The sequence below is a fragment of the Protopterus annectens genome, chromosome 14.part0 (genome assembly GCF_019279795.1).
Source record: "Protopterus annectens isolate FY-2018-M chromosome 14.part0, PAN1.0, whole genome shotgun sequence".
NCBI classification, from domain to species: Eukaryota; Metazoa; Chordata; order Ceratodontiformes; family Protopteridae; genus Protopterus; species Protopterus annectens.
The window spans coordinates 964270350-964292691 of NC_056748.1; the positions used below are offsets into that span (position 1 = coordinate 964270350).

Consider the following 22342-nt stretch of genomic DNA (forward strand, 5'->3'; position numbering starts at 1 on the left):
TGTTCAGGCAGAAACGCCTGAGCAGCCAACAGCCCCATCAAGACGGGAATCTTCACTGGAATTCAGAAAACGGACAGTGTTAATACAAGGTGCAAAGCACAATCAAGTAACAAAAGGCAAAGCTAATTCTGTTTGTAAATCCTTGGGACTCAAGGCAGCAAGTTCCTTTCCTTACAGGGACACAGACTTGACTGAAGCTATTGAAAAGAGAAGTAAACTTCAACGATTCCAAAAATGTCATGGAACTACCAGCAGGGGGCGTGCTGCCAGACTATTGAAATGCACATTGCCAATTATTTATGAACAATGATGCAGCTAAAAAATGAGGCACATGCACTTTTTAACTGATTGTAATTTATTTTTGTAGGTTTAAACAACGTATTGAATTATTGTGAATTTAATTATCTTTATATTTATGCTAGACTGCAATCTTTTTATTTGGGACTTGGAAAAAAGCCATAAATAAATTTGATTGTTACCAAGTACTTGTCTGTTCTTCTCTGCATTTGGTTTTAATTCACGTACACATGACAGGTCCTTAAGTATGTTTGTATTCTCTCCTCCATATTTGCCACCCAAATCCTTCCCTTTTTCATATTTCATTGCACATAACTAATCTGTCTTTTATTGCAAATTTACATTCAGAATTTGAAGACCAGCTATTGCTTTATCAGGATTGTAATTTTGTGTAACTTTGTCAGTTTCTACAGCCAAAGAGTACAACAAAAGATACATTTTGCTATATATATTAGTGCATTTTGGAGTGCTGCTGTTTTTCATAACAAAAGTAACACTACACTTGTCACTATGTCATTCATTCATTCCGACTAAGGATGATGAAGGAAAGCCAGTAAACTGAAACATCAGGTCCAATGCTACATAGTTTTTATAACATTTTGGCTCACTGTTTTCAAGACAACATATTAAAAGAAAAGTTCTCTTCCCATTCTGCACTACAGCCATGTGTGTACTAAGTACAACTATATAGCAGCCAATTATAACTTGTATCACTCTGCCATGACACTAATCTAAATTTATGCATACTCTGCAATATAATACTAAGGCTACCAGCTATATGTACCTAATTATAGATAATCTGCTTGGTAGAAAAGGGAATTTTAAATGTGTTTGCTTTTGTTACTCTTTCAAGATACTGTAAAGCTATAGGAACTGTAAAAAAATAAATGCCTGTGATGATTCTAGCAAGTGGGATATTTTGCCAAAATGAGGTTCACAAACACTCCATTGGGTAAAATTATTCCACTAAAAGGAGTCTTTTTGAAAGAAAACTACTGCCATAAAGTAGCAGAGAACAGAATTTCACCTAATTTCACCAACCAACTTTCTCTTTCACTTTTAATGTTACTTCCAATTACTACCATTTGTATCTGTAGTTGCTACCATCCAAGAAAACCATCTCAGTTTTTTTCTTTGCTGCCATGAATTCAACAGGTACATACACTGTTTCCCTTTGTATTTCATTCAGTGGTGATGCTTATCCAGAGCTTGTAAATTTCTTTCTGCTTTCTGTACATGTAATCACTTGATTTTCTTGCAAAAGTGTTCATCTAAAATGTTTTGCACGTATAAAAATGTTTATACTTTTATGTAATGTAACTACAGAGTCTTAGGCTGAAAATGAGCTTTTGCCCAGTCAGCAATGATAAATAAATCAATAATTCTCTGAAGGTTTTAGTGCAAATGCTAGCCTCTTGTCAGTCTTTATGGATTCATAATAACTTGGGCTCCTAATGGTGTTCATTGGCTAGTAGTTTGTTACACACCTGCTTGCTGCCACTTGCTCAAAAAAGCAAATGCTCAAAGTTGCACTAGCCCAATCTCCCATTTCTATATAAACCTCCCAATGCCTAACTCTATAAAACATCATAGTCTGGCCTGTACCAAAACTCTAACCCTAAAACTCCTGCCCAGTTCCCAGCCTGAATCCTCACTCTCTTATTCTTATATTCCACTCCCCATTCTTAACCTAAAATCCCCTTCTTGTTCCCTAATCCCAAAATAGACATTCTGCTCCTTAACCCAAAAATTCCCTTCCCTCTTCCTGCATACAGCTGCTTGCCTGAACTCGTATTTGAGTTTGAGTGTGATGGGCTGTCTACATGAGCTACAAGGTACTAGAGTCCCTAGCTTTAAGACATTGGCTTTCAAACTTTGGGACTTGATCACCTGTAGTGTTCCCATAGTACCTCATTGCAGTTCCTACTCATCTTGGTATAAAACATTAAAAGTGCCCTCATGGAAAACAGGAAGCCAAGTGTTCTGCAAGGAGCTATGACCTTTGCAACCCACGTGGGAGCTTCAGACCCACTTCTCCTTTCTTAATTATAACATCTTCAAGGATGCATCAATATTTCGGAAAGGAGAAAATTGTGAAAAGTTGTACTTTTAATAAGTAGAAACTACTTTTAGACAAACATCTGTCCTTCGAGATGAAATTAATGTGCATTTAAACTTTGTCAAAGGTGAAATCTTCCATAATTCTAGGTAGATCCATTGACTTTTAATCTTTCATCAAAGGAGTAAACTGAGCTTGAAAGAACTGTAAACTGTGGTGCATCTTAGAAATGATCATGTAACTACTGTTTTACTGAATCTTGGTAACCAGTTGAAGTCAATATGCACTGTTATGACAGTGTACACAAAATGAGTACAAAGTTCAGTTTCAACATTCTGTTTTGCACAGATAGCTACCCGGTCTGATAAGAAATTTGACACATTATGACATTTATTTCAAAGACTGAGTCTGCACAAACGATAATGTTGGCAAAATTCTGACTATATTAAATGCACTGCCTATGGAAATGGTGCAGTGCAGTGCAGTGCAGGTAGAAATATTGGTACCCCACTCCACATGTTCTAGGTATTGCCCTACCAGCAAAAGCCATCAGCTATAACAATATTCAGGAATCCAAGCTCAGGGATGGTGAACCTGTCTCAAGGAATGACTCTTTCTTTTTGCAGTCAAAGTGTGACTTTCATTTAGTAATTGTATAATATATATATATATATATATATATATATATATATATATATATATATATATATATATTTTTTTTTTTTTCTTAAAGGACACTGAAGCAGGTCAGGTAATTGCAAAATATTCTTTCATTCATTCATTTGTTCATTTACCGATCCTTGCTTTATCCAACTTGGAGCTAACTGAGAGATGGAGACTATCCTGACACTTAGCCAGAGATTGGCAAAAAAAAAAAAAAAAAACTAAACCTGGATGATAATCTGTCACAAGATGTCATATACATTCACATGTACATTTTGGAAAAATGCCAGCTTAAGTACGTCATGCCTTTTGAATGTAAGAGGAAAACAGACTGCCTAGTGAAAACTCATGTAGACACATAGAGGATATGCACTCTCCAGGGAGGGGGAAACCCAGCGAGGAATTCAACTTGAGAACCAAGCAATGTGAGCTAGCATCATTAACTAATACAGCATCGTGTTGCTCTATATGAAAACAACAAAATTATATGAAATACAGTCAAGCCTTCTCTTCCACAAAAGCCTGTGAGATGCGCAAGTTCACTTAAAATCACTCAGTTTATAATACAATTCTGTCCAACAATTATCTTAAATAAACCACTCAAAACATATAACAAGTATTTATGCTACATAGCTAAATGAAAAACTTGTGTTTGTTAAATATTGCATACAGTTGTGTTACATAACTGAAACGCAGTTATCAGTAGACTCAATGAAATTAATGTATGTGTTAATACTGGCTTTATAAACACACAAAACCATTTATTTCATTATCGGTTTATGATGCATCACAGAAATAAAATAACATCAAAGAAACTCCTATTTGGGAAAAAGCCTAAATAAAAACATATTGCAGCAATTATCAGCAAGGTCATCAGTTATGGCAGCTTATCCATTACTGGGGTGCTTTACCCATCAGGGTGAAGTCCAGGTGGGTAAACATCTCCAGTAGTGGGTAAACCAGTATAAGAACCAGGCCCAGCAGTGTTTGTTTCTGCTACACACCAGCACTGTTTAAACATTGGTGTTTCAAACTGTTATAAACAAGGCCATTGTATAGTATCACTTCTTCCTAATGCTAAAATTTCAGAAAAGTTAAGCATCTGGTGGTCTGAACACACATTCCCATATGTGCACATGCTACATAATGTCATCAGTGGTGTATCTGGTGCTCTGAACACACATTCCCATATGTGCCTGTGCTACATAATGTCATCAGTGGTGTATCTGGTGCTCTGAACACACATTCCCATACGTGCACATGCTACATAATGTCATCAGTGGTGTATCTGGTGTTCTAAACACACATTACCATATGTGCACGTGCTACATAATGTCATCAGTGGTGCATCTGGTGCTCTAAACACACATTATCATATGTGCAAGTGCTGCATAATGTCATCAGTGATGTATCTGGTGCTCTGAACACACATTCCCATATGTGCACATGCTACATAATGTCATCAGTGGTGTACCTGGTGCTCTGAACACACATTCCCATATGTGCACGTGCTACATAATGTCATCAGTGGTGTATCTGGTGCTCTGAACACACATTCCCATATGTGCACATGCTACATAATGTCATCAGTGGTGTATCTTTTCTGCCACCAATACTGTGTGCAGTGAATGGGTATGTGACTTATGTGGTTGCATGAGAAATATTTAAAAAATTATAAAAGTACAATGCACACTCAGAAGTAGAATGAATGCAAGTTTTTTTTCTCCCCCTTTCTCTCTCTCTATTTTTTTTTTTGCACTTGTTGCTAGAACTTAAAAACATTAAGTTTATCTGTCTTTCCGTACAGCTAAATTGACCTTTTAGTGGTGGTAATTGTAGCTTACTACTGCTAAAACTTGATGCATTTTAGTCTACTAACAGTCACATTTTGGAACATGTGAGGGGAGTAGCCCACCTTTGAGTTTTTCTAATGGTTCAGACAATCCAAAGGTGAATGTATTACAATAGGTTCCTGCCCTTCAGTGACATTTGTTATGTCTTTTTGTTTCAGAAAAGGCAGCAAAATTTAACATTGTACAGGCTATCCAGAAGATGTTGTAACCGAATAAGAAAATAAAATGCAATAAAGTGAAATAAAAGCCTATAGATTAAATTCTAAAGATTGATAATTTCATCAAAAAAATCTTAACTTGTTTTACAGGATCAGATAATCATGACCACAGATTTTAATTATAAGGAACAGTGCTATTCTGCCAACATACTACAAATAAATAAAAACCTGAGCTAATAGACTAAAATGTCCTTATCAGAGTAAAGCCACTACACTGACCACCCAAACTTCCTTATTAGGGCAATGTTACCCACTGAGATTTTGTGGTTAATTCCAAAGTCCTTATCAGGGTGATCATACACCAAAAGGAAATCAAAGAATGCAAACATTCTTAACAAGATGAAGAAAACACATAGGTTCATAGGTTTATACTAGGCTATCTGCCCTAAGGCATTTATAAGCCTAGCCCAAATTTTTGTGGCTTACACCAACCCTTATATGAAAAAATACTGTGCCCATTAGTTTGTTGTGCCTCTGTCCAGCAGTGACACAGAGATGATTCCCGGGATAAACCTACGATCTCCCATCCACAGGTCAAGATTACTCTTGAACAGAGCCAGCGAGGTGCTCTGCCTCACATGGATCGGGATTTTATTCCACAGCATAGGGAGTCTCTGAGTGATAAATCTATCCCTCCAGCACGTCCTATTTATATCCGTGCTAAGGTTTAAGTCGCTTGCTCTAGTGGTTTTGGTGGATTAGGATTTTTTGAGGTGGAGCATGTCCATTAATTCCGGGTTGGACATGGCCTTGTATGTCAGGCACATGTCACCTCTGAGCAGACAGTATGCAACTGAATAGAGCTGGAGTTTCTTCAATCTGGCAGCATATGACAGATTTTGGAGTGCCTTTATCCTTTTGGTGAGGAACTTTTGGGGTCTCTCCAATTGCTGCAGATGTCGGGTGAGATACATCCCGAATGGGGCATTGTACTCGATCATTGGTCTGATAAGTGAAGAGTACAGGGAACAATGACCTCACTAGATCTGGATGTGAATCCCTTCATGATCAGGTGGGCAATGTAGAAGGTCTTTCTAACCACTTTAGCAACATGAGTGTCAAAAGAAAGGCCACTGTCAACCTGGGTCCCCAGGTCCCTGATAACCTCTTCTGTGCTTAGTGGATTGCCACCTATATGGTAGCTTGGGGTTACCTTGTTTTTCCCGAAGGGTATGACTATACATTTTTTGGCGTTTAACTTCAGGCCATGGCTCTGGCACCAGCTATCTGTTTCCGTGAGTCCCTTCTGAAAGATATCCATGTCCGATGCACTTTCCACTATGGCCCAGTTTGCAGTCGTCTGCAAACTTTGTCAGCCAAAGTCCTCCCATGTTGGCCTGTACTTCTGAGAAGTAGATGCCGAACAATAGGGGGCCAAGGACCGAGCCCTGTGGGACACCACTTGTGACCGGCTTGGAGTCTGACATAGCGCCAGCAACTCTAACCCTGTGGGTTCTGTCCTTAAGCCAGTTTGCAACCCATCTTGTGACATATGGGTTTACATTTAAGCTGGTAAGTTTTTCTACAATACCCAAGTGGGGTATTGTGTCGAAGGCCTTTGCAAGGTCAAGGTAGGCTGTATGGACTGCCTTTCCCTCATCAATGGCCTTGGTGACTGTTTCGAAGAAGTCGACCAAGTTCAAAAGGCATGATGTGCCCTTGACGAAGCCAAACTGGGTCGGGTCCAATGTCTGCAAGTCCCCTATATCTTTGTTTATGAGCTCCATTATGATCCTCTCCATAGCTTTGCAGACTAGACTTGTTAAGCTTATGGGGCGGTAATTACCAGGGTCCATAGAGGCACCGTCTTTGTGGAGTGGGACCACAGTTGCCGTACGCCACTCCTTGGGCACGTATCCTGTGGTAAGGCTGAGATTAAACAGCTGCCTTATGTGCGGGTTTAATTCCTCATTTAGCTCGTGTAGCACACAGCCGGGGACACCATCCGGTCCCATTGATGCTGTGTTTTTAGCTTTAGAGAGAGCAGCTTTCACATGCGCATTTGAGATGTCTGGGAGGCTACACTCTGCTGGGATAGTTATCTCTCCTTTATGGGGGGAGTGGGGGGTGAAGTTTGCACTGAACCTGTCTGCCAGTATGTTGGCAATGTCTGTGGGTTCAGTGATTTTTGTATCATTTTGGACTAATTCTGAACATATCTGGGAGTCCTGCCTAAGTGCCCTTTTAAGGATGATGCTTTTTAACAGAGATTCTGTCACTCATTATATTAGTGTTTGTGTTAAAGTTCTTGTGTATTAGTGCTCATATTAACACTCACATATATAAGTGTTTGTGTTAACACTCTCATACATATAGTGCCTTTTTATATGCTATCATTAAACACTCATAGCTCCTTATATTATCTTGACACTTTTTTGGACTGACTTCCTTAATGAAGTGACAAAATTGCACTAAGATTGTTAATTTAGTATATCCTGTGGTGGAGATATCTATGATATCTTGCAATGGAGATATAAATCAGCATTTATCACTTAATGTTCACATTTTTATATTTATATTCATATTTTCATAACTGTGACAGCTACATATTGTTGATGGGTATGGTGCAAAATGTCATGGTGAGAGGCAAAAATATAATTTCATTGTGCACTATACTGGAGGTATTGCTAGTTGTTTAATAGTAACTATGATGATATGCAATATTTCTATTTGTACATTAATATTTCCAAAACTTAGTGGCTTACAAACTATTGCATGCCATCAGATGAAAACTTAGATAATGTTGGAGAAAACTGTTTTTTATATCTGTATTATAAGTTGTACATTTTGAGAGATATTCACTGTTATTGATATTGTTGTTTATACAACTCATAATTTTTCACATTTCTGTAAACATCTTAATAAACCAGCAGGGAGAAAGGAACTTCTTACTAATGTATGAAGCTCAAGATGAAGAAAAGTGCTCTGACACCATATAGGATCATAGGTTCATAGGTAGATACTAGGCTATCAGCCCTACGGCCAATACAAGCCTAGCCATAACGATTCCATGGCTATTGCTTCCCACAAATATTTACTTTCCTGGACCCCTGTCTAGCAGGGTTACTGATGTGATCCCCGGGGTGAATTTCCTATCTCCCATCCAATCGTCAAGGTTCCTCTTGAAGAGAGCCACTGAGGCACTCTGCCTGACATGTATGGGCAGCCTATTCCAGAGTATTGGGAGTCTCTGGGTCAGGAACCTATCTCTCCAGCATGTTCTATTCATCGTGATGACAAGGTTAAGATCCCTGGAGCATGTGTCTTGGAGTGATTGGGATTTCTTTAAGTGTAGCTTGTCCATCAACTCTGGGTTTGACATGGCCTTGTATGTCAGGCAGAGATCGCCTCTGAGTAGGCGATATGTGACAGAGTATAGCTGAAGTTTCTTTAGATGGTCAGCATAAGGCATTTGCTTTATGTCTGTGATTCTTTTTCTGAGGTATTTCTGTGGCCTTTCTAGTTGTTGCAGATGTCTTGTGAGGTACATACCAAATGGGGCATTGTATTCTATAATGGGTCAAATGAGGGATGAGTACAGAGGGACAATGACCTCCTTTTTTCTGGATGAAAAGCCCTTAGTGATGAGGTGTGCCACGTAGAATGATTTTCTAACTGTTGTGGCTATGTGGTTATCAAAGGTGAGACCACTGTCCACCTGTGTCCTTGGGGCTCTTATCACACTTTCTGTATTTAGTCTACTGCCACCTATGTGGTAGTTCACAGGTACATGCTTTTTTCCCAAAGGGGACAACTATACATTTTTTGGCATTTAGCTTGGGCCCATGGCTCTGGCACCAGGCATCTGTTTCGGTAAGGCCCTTTTGTAGTATATCCACATCATTTGGGGATTTAGTAATGGCTCCCAGCTTACAGTCATCTGTGAACTTTGTAAGTAGTCAGAGTCCCTTAGTGTTGGCCTGTATTTCAGATACGTAGATGCCAAACAAGAGTAGTCCCAGGACAGAACCCTGTAGTACACCACTTGTCACTTGTCTGCAGCTGGATTTGGAGTCGGCTACTTTTACAGTGTGTGTTCTGTCATTAAGCCAGTTTGCAACCCATTGAGTGATGCAGGGATTAATGCCCAGCTATTTAGTAAGTTTATCTATGATTCCAGAGTGGGGGATAGTGTCGAAAGCCTTGGCAAGGTCCAAGTAGCTGTGTGAACCACCTTACCCTCATCCATGACTCTGGAAACTGATTCGAAGAAGTAGATCAGGTTCAGGAGGCAAGATCTGCCCTTCACGAACCCAAACTGGGTGGGGTCCAGTATTTGAAGGTTGCCAATATCTTTGTTTATATATCTAGGTTGTATGGTTTTCAAGATATGAAAAGTTGTTTGTGAAACTTAAAAGTGTAATTCTAGGTTTTTGTGCATTATAATATATTATATTATTGTATTGAAGTAAAGACTGTGAATGCACTACTATCACTTTAAAGAAGACTTTTTACTGAGCACATTGTCTGAACCATTTTAATAACACATATTGTTCAAAAAGTATTTACTTTTATTTGGCTTTTCAAATTGATTTTTTCAGAAAATGCTCTGGAATGCTGTCTCAGTGCTTTACCTGAAAATCCCCATTGATCCTAACACCTTTCTGTTGAGGAGACTTCAATTTTCCATCATTAAACTGGATAATCCTTACACCCTCAATGATTGAATGCTTTCCTATGGTTCCTAGACATTAGAAATGCTAACTCCCTTGTACATTTAGTTAACCATCATATTAAAGGCCTCATAACCTTGATGTTGTCCATACAAATATGACCCCTTACTACACACCACCATATGTATCATCCTGTGTTATTAAAGCAGACTACACATATGTAACCTATTCATTTATAATTGGTGGTCCTTCCCCTCCAACTTCCTCTGTGTTTAACAACATAGTAAAAGCAGACCTTCCTTGGTTACCTGAAGACCTAAATACATTTCATTGCCATCCTCCTTTGACATAACCCATTGCTAAAGCTGCTACATATGCCTTTACCTTTGCCAATTGCTATCCATCATATATGGCTAACTAAATTTGTTGGTGACTGCAGGATGGGTAATTTGGTTCACTCAGCATCTGATGCCATATTTTTACAGGAACAGTTAAACATGAAGATCAGTGGTGCATTAGAAACAGGCTTGAGTGAAACAAAGTGTAGCACTGTCATCTTTACTAAATAAATAAATCAATAAACTCACAACAGCAGCTTATATTATGGACAGCATTCCACTCCAGGCTAATATGGTCATCAGAGATCTAGGTGCTTCTGTAGACAGCTCCCTACCATTGATGACCCCGCAGTAGTACTGAGGATACTACTCTAACACAATTAATAGCTAAAGACATCTCATTCAAGTCAAAAGAAATTATCATTTCTATATAATGCCCTGTATAGTATGCATTTATCCAAAACTTCACACAGTTAGGAAGACCAAAGAGGTTCCTCATAACAAGACGTTTGGAATAAATACACTCAGCTTCCGAAACAGATCACCACAAAGGACTCTATAAGAGTCTGAATATACGCATGCAGTTTTAAGCCTATTTCCAGCAATCCACCCTATTAAAGACAAAAGACTCCTTTATTTCCTATGGCTCCACAAACACTCAAATAGAACGTATATGTTCCTATCAAAAAATAAATAAGACACACTGGGCAAGTAGATTTATTATTCAGTATTCCTAGCTCTGGAATAATCTTCCATTACATAAAAAAACGGAATGATGCTTCCACTTTCTTTAAGGCAAAGTGTGACAATTGGATGGGCACCTGCAAATTCACCCTAGCCCTGACTTGGTTTGCCCTTTAGAGGGCATGAGGTGCTTTACTGCAGCTGGTCTTGGCCAGATGATTATTGTCCATAGACTAAAGCTGCCTTTTAAACTCTGTGAATCTATGAAAAGTGTCCTAAATCAGCATAGAATTTCATAAGGGAAAGGAATATAAAGGAATGATAGTGAATCCCAGATTTCCCCAGCATGCTAGTCAGCACCTAACAGTGTAAGAGCAGGAATAGCTTGGTGCAAGCCTAGGAGTTAGCCAAAATCATAGGGGGGGGGGGGGTGTCAGGCATACTGTAAACAGATTGGAGCCCTGTGGCTCGGGTTTGCTCCTAGCTTAGCACAGCTAGGCAAATGGGTGTGTCTGAGTCTGCCTAGCACTCTTTACATTGCCTAAGCGGGTGTGCACACCACGCACTGGGTTTTAAAGAAAAAAAAAGTAAACCAGGAAATAGTAGCTCTGTGCACATTTGAGCATTGTGTTTGTGTGGTGCATCCCTGGGCTTAAACAGGAAGGCAACAGGGAAGGGAAAACAGTAGTAGGACATTAATCAAGGAGAACTAGCATAGCTGGCAGGTGAAATGTATCAGAATCAGCCAATTACACAGGCAGCAGACCAGCCCAGCCCAGAACACTATTATAAACTATACAAACACCTTCCCCTTTGTTTTTTCCCATACTCTACATCACCGGTGTATACAAGTGGGGAACTTTTAACAAACAAAACTACAAAATGATAGGGGCTGCAGCAGGCATCATATAACAACATGTGCAAGAGGCTGAGGGTGGTGAGGATGTGAATGCTGTTGAACAACCCACATTGAGGAGAAGGAGAAGGGTGTACAGACCCAGGGTAACCTACCAGGGGCTACATGAGCTAGAGATAGTGGATCACTATAGGGAGGACACAGACCTCCTACAGCAAATTGTTGAGCTGTACTGGCCACGCCTGACATACCGAACTGACAGAGGGGAACCCATCCCAGTGGATACCAAGGTATGTGTAGGCCTAGCAATACTAGCCACATGCTCCTCCCAAAGCTCAACTGGGGATATCATGGGGATCTCACAGGCATCAGCATCCAGAGTATTCCACCAGATCCTGGATGCTATGTTAGCACATGCTGGTGAGGACATACATTTCCTCAACACCCGTGAGGTGTTGGCCAGCAATATGCATCTCTTCCACCAAATAGCAAAATACCCTGAGGTAGTGGGTGCTATAGACTGCATGCACATATGCATCAAAGCACCATTTGGTGAGCAGGGTAGGGTCTACATCAACCACAAGGGTTTCCCCTCCATCAACTGCCAGGCCGTGTGCAATGCCCAGGGCTTTATAACGAATGTGTGTGTGCTGGCTGCTCTAGAAGCTATCATGAGTCCCACATTTGGCATCTGACGCAGCTGTACCAGAGATTTGCCAATGAGGACATCCCTTACAGTCACCTAGTGGGGGATGCTGGTTATGCACTGGAGCCCTGGCTGATGACACCCATCAGAAATGCACACACACCTGAACAAGAACGCCATAAGGAGGCACACGCACAGACCAGATGTATAATAGAGTTTGTGTTTGGGATGCTCAAGTCATGGTTCCGGTGCCTGGACACATTCAGTGGAGCCTTGCAGTACTCACTAGCTACATGTACTCAAATTGTTATGGTATGTGCCATGCTACACAATATGATCCTGTGGAAACAGCTCATAGGTTCATAGGTTCATAGGTAGGTACTAGGCTATTAGCCCTACGGCCTATATAAGCCTAGCAAAAAAGGTACCCTGGCTTTCGCCTCCCAAGAAAATTATTTTCCTGTGCCCCTGTGGAGCAGAGACACAGAAGTGATCCCCGGGGTGAATTTCTTATTTCCCATCCAATCAAGATTTTTCTTGAAGAGTGCTAATGAGGGGCTCTGTTTGACATAGATAGGTAGTCTGTTCCAGAGTATGGGAAGTCTCTGGGACAGGAATCTATCCCTCCAGCATGTTCTGTTTATTATGGTGACAAGGATTAGGTCCCTAGAGCATGTAGCTCAGAGGGATTGGGATTTCTTTTAGTGGAGCATGTCCAACAGCCTTGGTTTGACATAGCTTAGTATGTTAGGCAGAGATCGCCTCTGAGTAGGCGATATGTGATGGAGTAAAGCTGGAGGTTTTTTAGATGGTCTGCGTAGGGCATCTGTTTGAGGCCAGTACTCCTCTTTGTGAGGTATTTCTGTGGCCTATCCAGTTGTTGTAGATGTCCTGTGAGGTACATACCAAAAGGGGTGTTGTACTCTATAATGGGTCTAATGAGTGATGAGTAGAGGGGAACAATGACCTCTTTTTTTCTGTCTGAGAAACCTTTTGTTATGAGGTGAGCCATGTAGAAGGATTTCCTGACCACTGTGGCGATGTGATTATTAAAGGAGAGACTACTATCCACCTATGTCCCAAGGTCTCTTATCACACTTTCCGCATTAAGTAGACTACCACTTATGTGGTAGTTCATGGGTACAGAGTTTTTACCAAAGAGGATGACAATACACTTTTTGGCATTGAGCTTCAGGCCATGGCTTTGACACCAGGCATCTGTCTCAGTGAGGCCCTTTTGTAGTACGTCCACATTGTTAGGAGTTTTAATTATGGCTCCTAGTTTGCAGTCATCTGCAAACTTTGCTAGCCAAAGACCTTCTGTGTTAGCCTGTACTTCAGAGAAGTAGGTACCAAACAGGAGAGGAGCCAGGACTGAACCCTGTGGTACTCCACTTGTCACTAGTCTGAAGTCGGGTTTGGAGTCTGCTACTTTCACAGTGTCGGTTCTGTCCGTGAGTCAGTTGGCAACCCATCTTGTGACATAGGGATTTATACCTAGTTTAGTGAGCTTATCTTAATTCCAGAGAGGGGGTGGTGTCGAAAGCCTTGGCAAGATCTAGATAAGCTGTGTGAACCACCTTACCCTCATCTATGGCTTTGGTGACTGCTTCAAAGATGTCAATCAGGTTTGGGAGACATGATCTGCCTTTTACAAACCCGAACTGGGTAGGGTCCAGAGTTTGGAGATTACCAATGTCTTTGTTTATGAGTTTCATGATGATATGTTCCATGGCCTTGCAGACCAGGCTCATCAGGCTAATGGGGCGGCAGTTCCCGGGGTCTGTTGTGGCTCCCCCTTTGTGGAGTGGGATAACCGTTGCGGTGCACCATTCAGTGGGCACAAAGCCTGAGGTGAGGCTATGATTGAACATGACACTTAGGTAGGGTGCCAGTTTATTCTGTAGTTCATGTAGAATGCAGCCTGGGATATTGTCAGGTCCCATGGTTGCTGTGTTCTTGGCTTTGGAGAGTGTGTTTTTTACCTGTGCAGCCGTGATTACAGGAACTTTGCATTATTCTGGTAAGGATATGGGCCCTCTAGGGGGTGAGGGGGGGAGGGTAAAGTTAGCACTGAACCTATCTGCCAAGATGTTGGCAATATCAGTTGGTTCTGTATATTTAGTGCCATTGTGCTGTAACTCAGAGCAGATCTGAGTGTTGCCATTGAGATTCTTGACATAGCTATAGAATGCTTTGTGGTTGTCTTTAGAGTCAGTGGCAATTTTGTTTTTGTAACTAGCTTTGGAGGATTTTATGAGGGATCTCAGCTTCTTACTGAGGTTGACCAGGGAGTTCCTCCAGTCATGGGATTTTACTCTTTTTTGCAACAGTTTCTTTCTTCTGTTGTAGAGTTTGTTTATGGCAGCGGACTACCAGATTGGCTTCCTTTTTTTGGAGGATAGCATCTTGGTTCTATTAGGGATAGCATGATCCATGCACTCGTGTAAGTGCTTATAAAGTGCATTTGTGTAGGATTCAGGAGTCATACCTCTATTATCCGTCTGCATGGGTGTCATGAAGTTTGTCACTTCTGTCTTAAGAAGTGTGAAGTTGGCTTTGGAGAAGTTTTTTACGGTGGTTTCCCTAATTGGGAAACAGCTGCAGCAGGAATAGCATGGGGCAGGGTCACACAGCCCCCCCCCCAATGACAAGGCCTGCACAGGCACAGAGTAACTCGGAGGAGGAACAACCTGAGCCTACCCCAGTAGGCAGATGGAGGCGTGCCCAGCATGCCCTGGCCTTGGCAAAGAGGCAACGCATAGCACTTACACTGACACAGTAGGGACCCAGGGAATGACACCTCTCTCTGACTCCCACATAATGTAAAAGGGATGCAAACATAACACTACCTGTGTCAACCATGTATAGGGAGTGTACTATGTGCATCTGATCCGACATAGGCAGCCCTCCAACATCATTCTCAATACTGGCACACCCACAAGGTAAGTCAATCAACCTAATAATTGCTGAATGGAGTAGAATGTGTCGTTACCTGTATCTATGGTATAGATGTGAGCATGCAAGGGAATTGCATGGCTGAATGGTATGCCAGCAGATAGTAGACACCCATAGTGGCACCATGACATCTGTAACAAATACTGGAGTCACCACAGTAGCCAGTACTACACAGGGTGACAAAACCCACTGCAGGACATGTGCTGGCCATCATGTGTGGCTATATGGCTCACACACGCCAGTCAGGAAGGTTCACATACCCAACAACAGTCTCTGCCCGCAGGACAGGTGTAGACAAATACAGAGGCTGTGCTATGACCTTTAAATGATGCCTATGGGTAACCTCCCCCAGGTTTACACAGACAGACTACAGCAAGTCCAGCAGTGGGATGTTAGTCCTGAAGGGTAGGAAGTCAGACACTAATATGTAGGTCACCCAAAGCTAAGACCTATAATACGCTGATATGCCTCTAGTCAGCATGATAGGTTAAAATACAGAATGAAATGGAGTACCTGACATACCAGTACAGTCATAGCAAATGTGTACAATTGCCAGGTGTGCCCCCCATCCTATGTAGACATGTAGAAACAGTCAGGTGTGCCCCCCCAATCATGTGTAGAAATGTAGAAACAGTCAGGTATGTCCCCCCAATCCTGTGTAGAAATGTATTAGCAGTCAACTGTGCCCCCCAGTCATGTGTAGAAATGTAGTAACGGTCAGGTGTACCCCCCCCATTCCTGTGTAGAAATGTAAAAACAGTCAGGTGCCCCCCCCACAAACCTATGAAGAAATGTAGTAACAGTCAGATGTGCCCCCCCCCCCACTCCTATGTAGACATGTAGAAACAGTCAGGTGAGCCCCTTCCCCCAATCCAGCATAGAAATGTAGTAACAGTCAGGTGCCCCCCCCCCACAAACCTATGAAGAAATGTAGTAACAGTCAGATGTGCCCCCCCCACTCCTATGTAGACATGTAGAAACAGTCAGGTGAGCCCCTTCCCCCAATCCAGCGTAGAAATGTAGTAACAGTCAGGTGTGCCCCCCCAATCCTGTTTAGAAATGTAGTAACATGTATGAGTAGGTAAAATACCAGTGGAGCACAGATGCCCAGAGGTAGCCAAGGTAGCAGGATAAGTTATAACAGTCACACAATATGCAGGTCTGTGTGTGTTAGGATGGTGTGTGTGTGTGTACTATATTGTGTGAGAGTGGTCAGTATCTATGCATGTTGAGGTAAGACCTGGTGGCCATTGCCCACTACTGCTGATGACAGGGACAAGCCCTCATAACTGCAGTGCAAAAGACAATTCCCACCAGTATAACACATGCTAGCAGTAAGCTGTAAATGTATGGTGGTAATATGTGTCACCATCTGAAAGACTGACATGGCGTGGCTGTTGGGCTAGATATACAAGCAGTACACAGGAGAAAGTACCCCAGACATACAGTATATATCATGTCACTGTGAAATGGAGACACCCTTGGAATTGTACATACAGGTATGCATCAGATTAACTGGTCCTGTAGTAGGGGATACCGGTGATGTCTGCCCAAACACTTGCAGATCACAAAGGAGATAGGACTGATGTATTGGGAGACAGTTGATGTACCTGCACATGCCAGCATAACTGGAATGCCCCATGCATCTCTGTGTGTCAGATGCAAGTAGTGTCCATAGCACACATGCACCCGGCTCACGCAAGCACCACCCACAGGTACCTCTCTGGTTATATCCCTGCTGTGGGGAATGGGTGCAATATGATCCTACCTGTATATGGCAACAGCAGAAGAATGTAGCATGCAGTGCAGGTGTCCCATGCAGGTGTGTCCCTAGCTTTAGGTAGCACCCTGCCAGCATTCAAACCACCTGATCAAGACTGATAGAAGGCACTGGCATGAACACCTATCACACCTACCTAGTCACTCTAGAGGAATATACTGTATGGTGGTCTGAGATTGTAGGACTGAGAGAATGCAATGGTCTGCCAAATCTGGCCCGCACCAATACCTAATGGCCCACAGGCCTCTACTAAAGGTCTATGTCTCACACGTACTGCCAATGCATGACACCCAAATAGCAGCATAACACACTCCACATAAGCCATATAAGCAAGGCCGTGTGGACAAACCACAGTAACATGTCCACCATGTCCCACTGCGTGAAGTGTGGACCAACACTAACACACACCTGTGATGGGGTGATACCCTTAAGGAAAGCATCAGAGAATGTATGCATAATGTATGGAAGAGGTTAGAATAACAGAGGGAGGGGTGGGAGCATGGGCATCATGGAATGTGCAGGGTCTGACATCAAGCTGTGTGCACACACTATCCCTGGCTGCAAACACATAAATGGATGGCTACACACCAGCCCATACACCACTGGAAGGGTGATATCCTGCCCCATGGCCCCTGCCTCTGGGTAACCTGTGTGAATCAGTACAGCTGTGAGACATTGCCACAGCAAGATAAGGCCATACTGTCATGTCGATGGGTGTATAATTATGGGATCCTCTGCCAGCACTGTACCAAGGCACTGAACCAGATGCACAGACCCAGCAGCACATGTCTGCAGCTCTCCCTCCAGAATGGCATAACTTACCATAAATACATTGGTGTCTGCCCACAATACCAGACACAGCTGCAGTCATCCTTGTCCCCCAAGGCATCACTGTGAGCAAGAATGCCCACCTAACAGTACATGAGGACAGAAAACATCACAGTGTATAACAGTACACATGTCTGAATATCTCTGCTAACAGAAGTACCATGCAGCTGAAGCAGCACAGACACAATCACTTACAGTACACAACATCCCCTACACAGTCTGTCCCCATATTCCAAATGATCGAGGGATACCCTGCAGAAAAAGTTTGCTAACTGTAGGTGTACAACACAAAGGTCTGCACTGGAGTACAAACTACCTGGAATCGATCCACCCATTCAATACAGGCGGCCATACTGGGCATGCTCACATAGTGGACCATACATATCTGGCATTTGCAGATATTAGTGCATACACTCCTCAGTATGCACCAGTCATGCCTTGCACACACACTAGATAGGAATACAGACACATAACGAAGGACAACACACTATAATAAGCCAAAAGTAGACATACATAGCTGTATGGAAGAGAGTGACTGTGACAAAGAGCCATCCATTATGAGGCTTGTCCCACCCAGCAGACAGCCAAATGGCTACAACCACATGAGGTGTAAATGTCGCTCACTGTAGACATTAGCCACTGGTATCTGTCAGCATTAGACACTATGTGGTGCAAGTGCTAGCTGTGCAACATGACTGTACGATGAAGTAGTCATCTAGCAGCTGTATACACATACCTGTGGAATATAACCCTGTGTGTGCCTGCATGCAGTGTGCCAACCTCTAGATGAATGGGCTATGGCCCATGCACACACACTGCCCTCCCCATAGCCCTACTATGAAAAGCTTGCTGAGGTCATCCACTTTGAAATACACCCTTGGGAAAAACAAAGCCCAGTAATCTCTGTGGTGCGACCCATAACTGTACTGCTGTAGTGTGATAGACTAGTTAGGTAGGAGTTCAAATCCCAGACGTGGCAGCTGTGTATGTGTGTGTCTCTGTCTGTGGAGAGAGCAATGCTTTTTAGTCTAGTCACACTCACTACAATTCAACTGCCATACTTTGGCAAGGCTGCTGATGCCATTCACTGTGAAATGCACCTTTCAGAAAGTTGTAGCCCAGTAATCTCTGTTGTGTGTCCTATAACTGGGTACTGCTGTAGTGTGATAAACTAGTTTGGGAGGAGTTCTTTTCCCAGCCGTGGCAACTATGTGTCACTGTCTGTGTAAAGAACGATGCTTTTTAGTCTAGTCACACTCACTACAATTCAACTGCCCTACTTTGGCAAGGCTGCTGATGTCATTCAATGTGAAATACACCCTTCAGAAAACTGTAGCTCGGTAATCTCCATGGGCATCCTATACCTGTGTTGTGCTGTTGTGTGATAAACTAGTTAGGTAGAAGTTCTAATCCCAGACATGGTAACTGTGTGTGTGTGTGTGTGTGTGTGTGTGTATGTGTGTGTGTGTGTGTGTGTGTGTGTGTGTGTGTGTGTGTGTGTGTGTGTGTGTGTGTGTGTGTGTGTGAGTGCGTGTGTGTGCGTGTGTGTGCATGTGTGTGTGTTTGCATGTCTCTATCTGTGCTGAGAGCAATGATTTCTAGTCTAGTCACACTCACTATAATTCAGTTGCCATACTTTGGCAAGGCTGCTGATGTCATTCACTGTGAAATACATCTTTCAGAAAGCTGTAGCCCAATAATCTCTGTGGCGTGTCCTATAAATGTGTACTGCTGTAGTGTGATAAACTAGTTAGGTAGGAGTTCTAATCCCAGACATGGCAACTGTGTGTGTCTCTGTCTGTGTAGAGAGCAATGATTTTTAGTTTAGTCACACTCACTACAATTCAACTGCTGTACTTTGGCAAGGCTGCTGATGTCAGTCACTGTGAAATACACCTTTTGGAAAGCTGTATACCAGTAATCTCCGTGAAGTGTCCTGTAACTGCGTACTACTATAGTATGATAAATTAGTTAGGAGTTCTAATCCCAAACATGGCAGCTGTGTGTGTGTGTCTCTGTCTGTGTAGAGAGCACTGCTTTTTAGGCTAGCCACACTCACTACAATTCAACTGCCCTACTTTGGCAGTCCTGCTGATGTCAGTCACTGTGAAATACACCTTTGGGGAAGAAGTACTCCAGTAATCCCCATGGTGTGTCCTATAACAGTGTCATGCTGTAGTGTGATGTAGAACTCTGGTAGGGGATCTATTCCCACACATGGCAGTTGTGGATGTTTTGTGTGTTTCTATGTCTGTGTAGGGAACAATGCATTTTAGGCTAGTCACACTCACTACAATTCAACTGCTGCACTTTGGCAATCCTGCTGATGTCAGACACTGTGAAATACACCTTTGGGGAAGAGTGCTCCAGTAATCCCTGTGGTGTGTCCTATAACAGCTTCATGCTGTAGTGTGATATAGCACCCTGGTAGGGGTTCTATTCCCACACATGGCAGTTGTGGATGTTTTGTGTGTGTTTCTATGTCTGTGTAGGGAGCAATGCATTTTAGGCTAGCCACACTCACTACACTTCAAAGGCCCTACTTTGGCAATCCTGCTGATGTCAGTCACTGTGAAATACACCTTTTGGGGAAGGGGTACTCTAGTAATCCCCATGGTGTGTTCTATAGCAGCTTCATGCTGCAGTGTGATATAGAACTCTGTAGGGGTTCAATTCCCACACATGGCAGTTGTGGATATTTTGTGTGTTTCTATGTCTGTGTAGGGAGCAATGCATTTTAGGCTAGTCACACTCACTGCAATTCAAATGCCCTACTTTGATAATCCTGCTGATGTCAGTCACTGTGAATTACACCTTTGGGGAAGGAGTACTCCAGTAATCTCCATGGTGTGCCCTATAGCTGTGTAGCACTGTAGTGTAATAAACTAGTTAGGTAGGAGTTCTAATCCCAGCATGCCATCTGTGTTTGTAATTTGTATCCTGTGTGGAGGTGGCTGTGAGTGTGTAACAACTGGACTCAATAGGAAGTGAGTTTTGCAAATTTATTATATGGTGGCCCTAGTATATATCACAATGTCTACCATACAGGGATAACAGATGTGAAATAGCTGAGAGGCTGGGGTGCAAATTCATACCTCTACATGTGACATCAAGGCCAGGTGAACAAAGTTAGCAGCCCTAGTATTACCCAGAGAACACTCTCAACCCATGTCTCACACACACACACACACACACACACACACACACACACACACACACACACACACACACAGACACACACACACACACACACACACACACTTGCCTAGGCAACAGCTGCTATGTTGGTAGTAGCCTTCATATTGCCCACTGATAGTAGGCTACAGAGGGCATGGCACCCTGTCCATCAGTCCAATAGGCACATACATGCCAACAGTGCACTTTCTCCATGTTCCCCACTGGACATCTTCAACACCTGTGGTGCCATCAGATGTGACCCACAAAGGACTTACCATGCCTGAAACTTATGCCCTTTATGGACAGATGCCACTGACACCAGGGAATACCAGTATCATGCTATCAATGTAGTTGCAGGGTAAAACTGCTGTCCATTAACAGTTCCCACCACATGAGGCCAGGACTGGCACATCTGATGATAACAATCTGTGTACATAACATGGACCAGACACCCCAGGTACAGTTCCATATGTCACTGTACAGGCATGCGGGATGTGTGCACATCCCAGACACCATCCATGTCATGGACAAACGAACACATACATGGCAAGCAATGCACAGCATAGTCACCCAGGTGACTGGATGGTGAATACAATACCCAACTGTGTGGGCAAATCCAGAAACTACACCCCTGAGCCACAATGCAGACCATTGTCATGTGGCCTGATGCCAAGGTTTACCCATCACCTAGCCTAGTATAGCCATCTGGTACAGTCAGCCACTATACACCCGTGAAGCAATGCACCCATGCATATCAGTACTGGCACCGTGTGTGTATGTGTGTGTGTGTGTGTGTGTGTGTGTGTGTGTGTGTGTGTGTGTGTGTGTGTGTGTGTGTGTGTGTGATGCATATGATCATATTCACATGCACTACAACCCCCATTTGCATACTGAAGCTTGCTGTCTGATGTCAGACACCTCCACATACCCTTTGCCCATATAACCTCCTTATGACCCATGTGGTGCATGTGATACCTGCACAGTAATGTGTTGTGGCAATCTCATTAGTGATGAGTTGTATTCCTGGCCCTGCCAAGTGTGTTAATGTGTGTGCGTCCCTGTCAGAGTGTGGCTGTGTTGATGCTGGCACCTGTTCATGTGGACAGGCACATGTACTACACCTACTATATAGCTACCATATCCCTGTTGCAGATGTCACTCACCATCACATATACATTTTGAGGGCTCCTCAACATGTAACCTGTGTGGCGCATCCAATAACTGCATAGAAATGTGATACCACTACATAGTCATTAAGTGTTTGACACCCTGTGCTGGTAGGTGTGTGACACAAACATGCATAGGTTTTATTCTCCCTCCCCTCCCTGACTTTTCTTTGCCTCTGTCTGCCTCTCTCACTCCCTCTCTGGTG

The 22342-nt window shown here is 42.8% G+C and overlaps 2 protein-coding genes across 5 annotated transcripts in view; one reads left to right on the top strand and one right to left on the bottom strand.

Moving 5' to 3' along the window:
• The window catches only part of DEPP1 (DEPP1 autophagy regulator), a 9254-nt gene extending 8662 nt beyond the window's left edge, over positions 1-592 (top strand). The window contains exon 2 of one of the 2 annotated variants that reach the window (XM_044056759.1): positions 1-592. This exon is cut by the window's left edge and continues 414 nt beyond it. In XM_044056759.1, coding sequence (XP_043912694.1) covers positions 1-310 — 310 coding nt within the window. In that variant the 3' untranslated portion in view covers positions 311-592. The other variant, XM_044056758.1, reaches the window with a different exon arrangement.
• Positions 1-22342, bottom strand: part of RASSF4 (Ras association domain family member 4) — a 1767318-nt gene that overhangs the window by 664878 nt on the left and 1080098 nt on the right. The window lies entirely within an intron of this gene.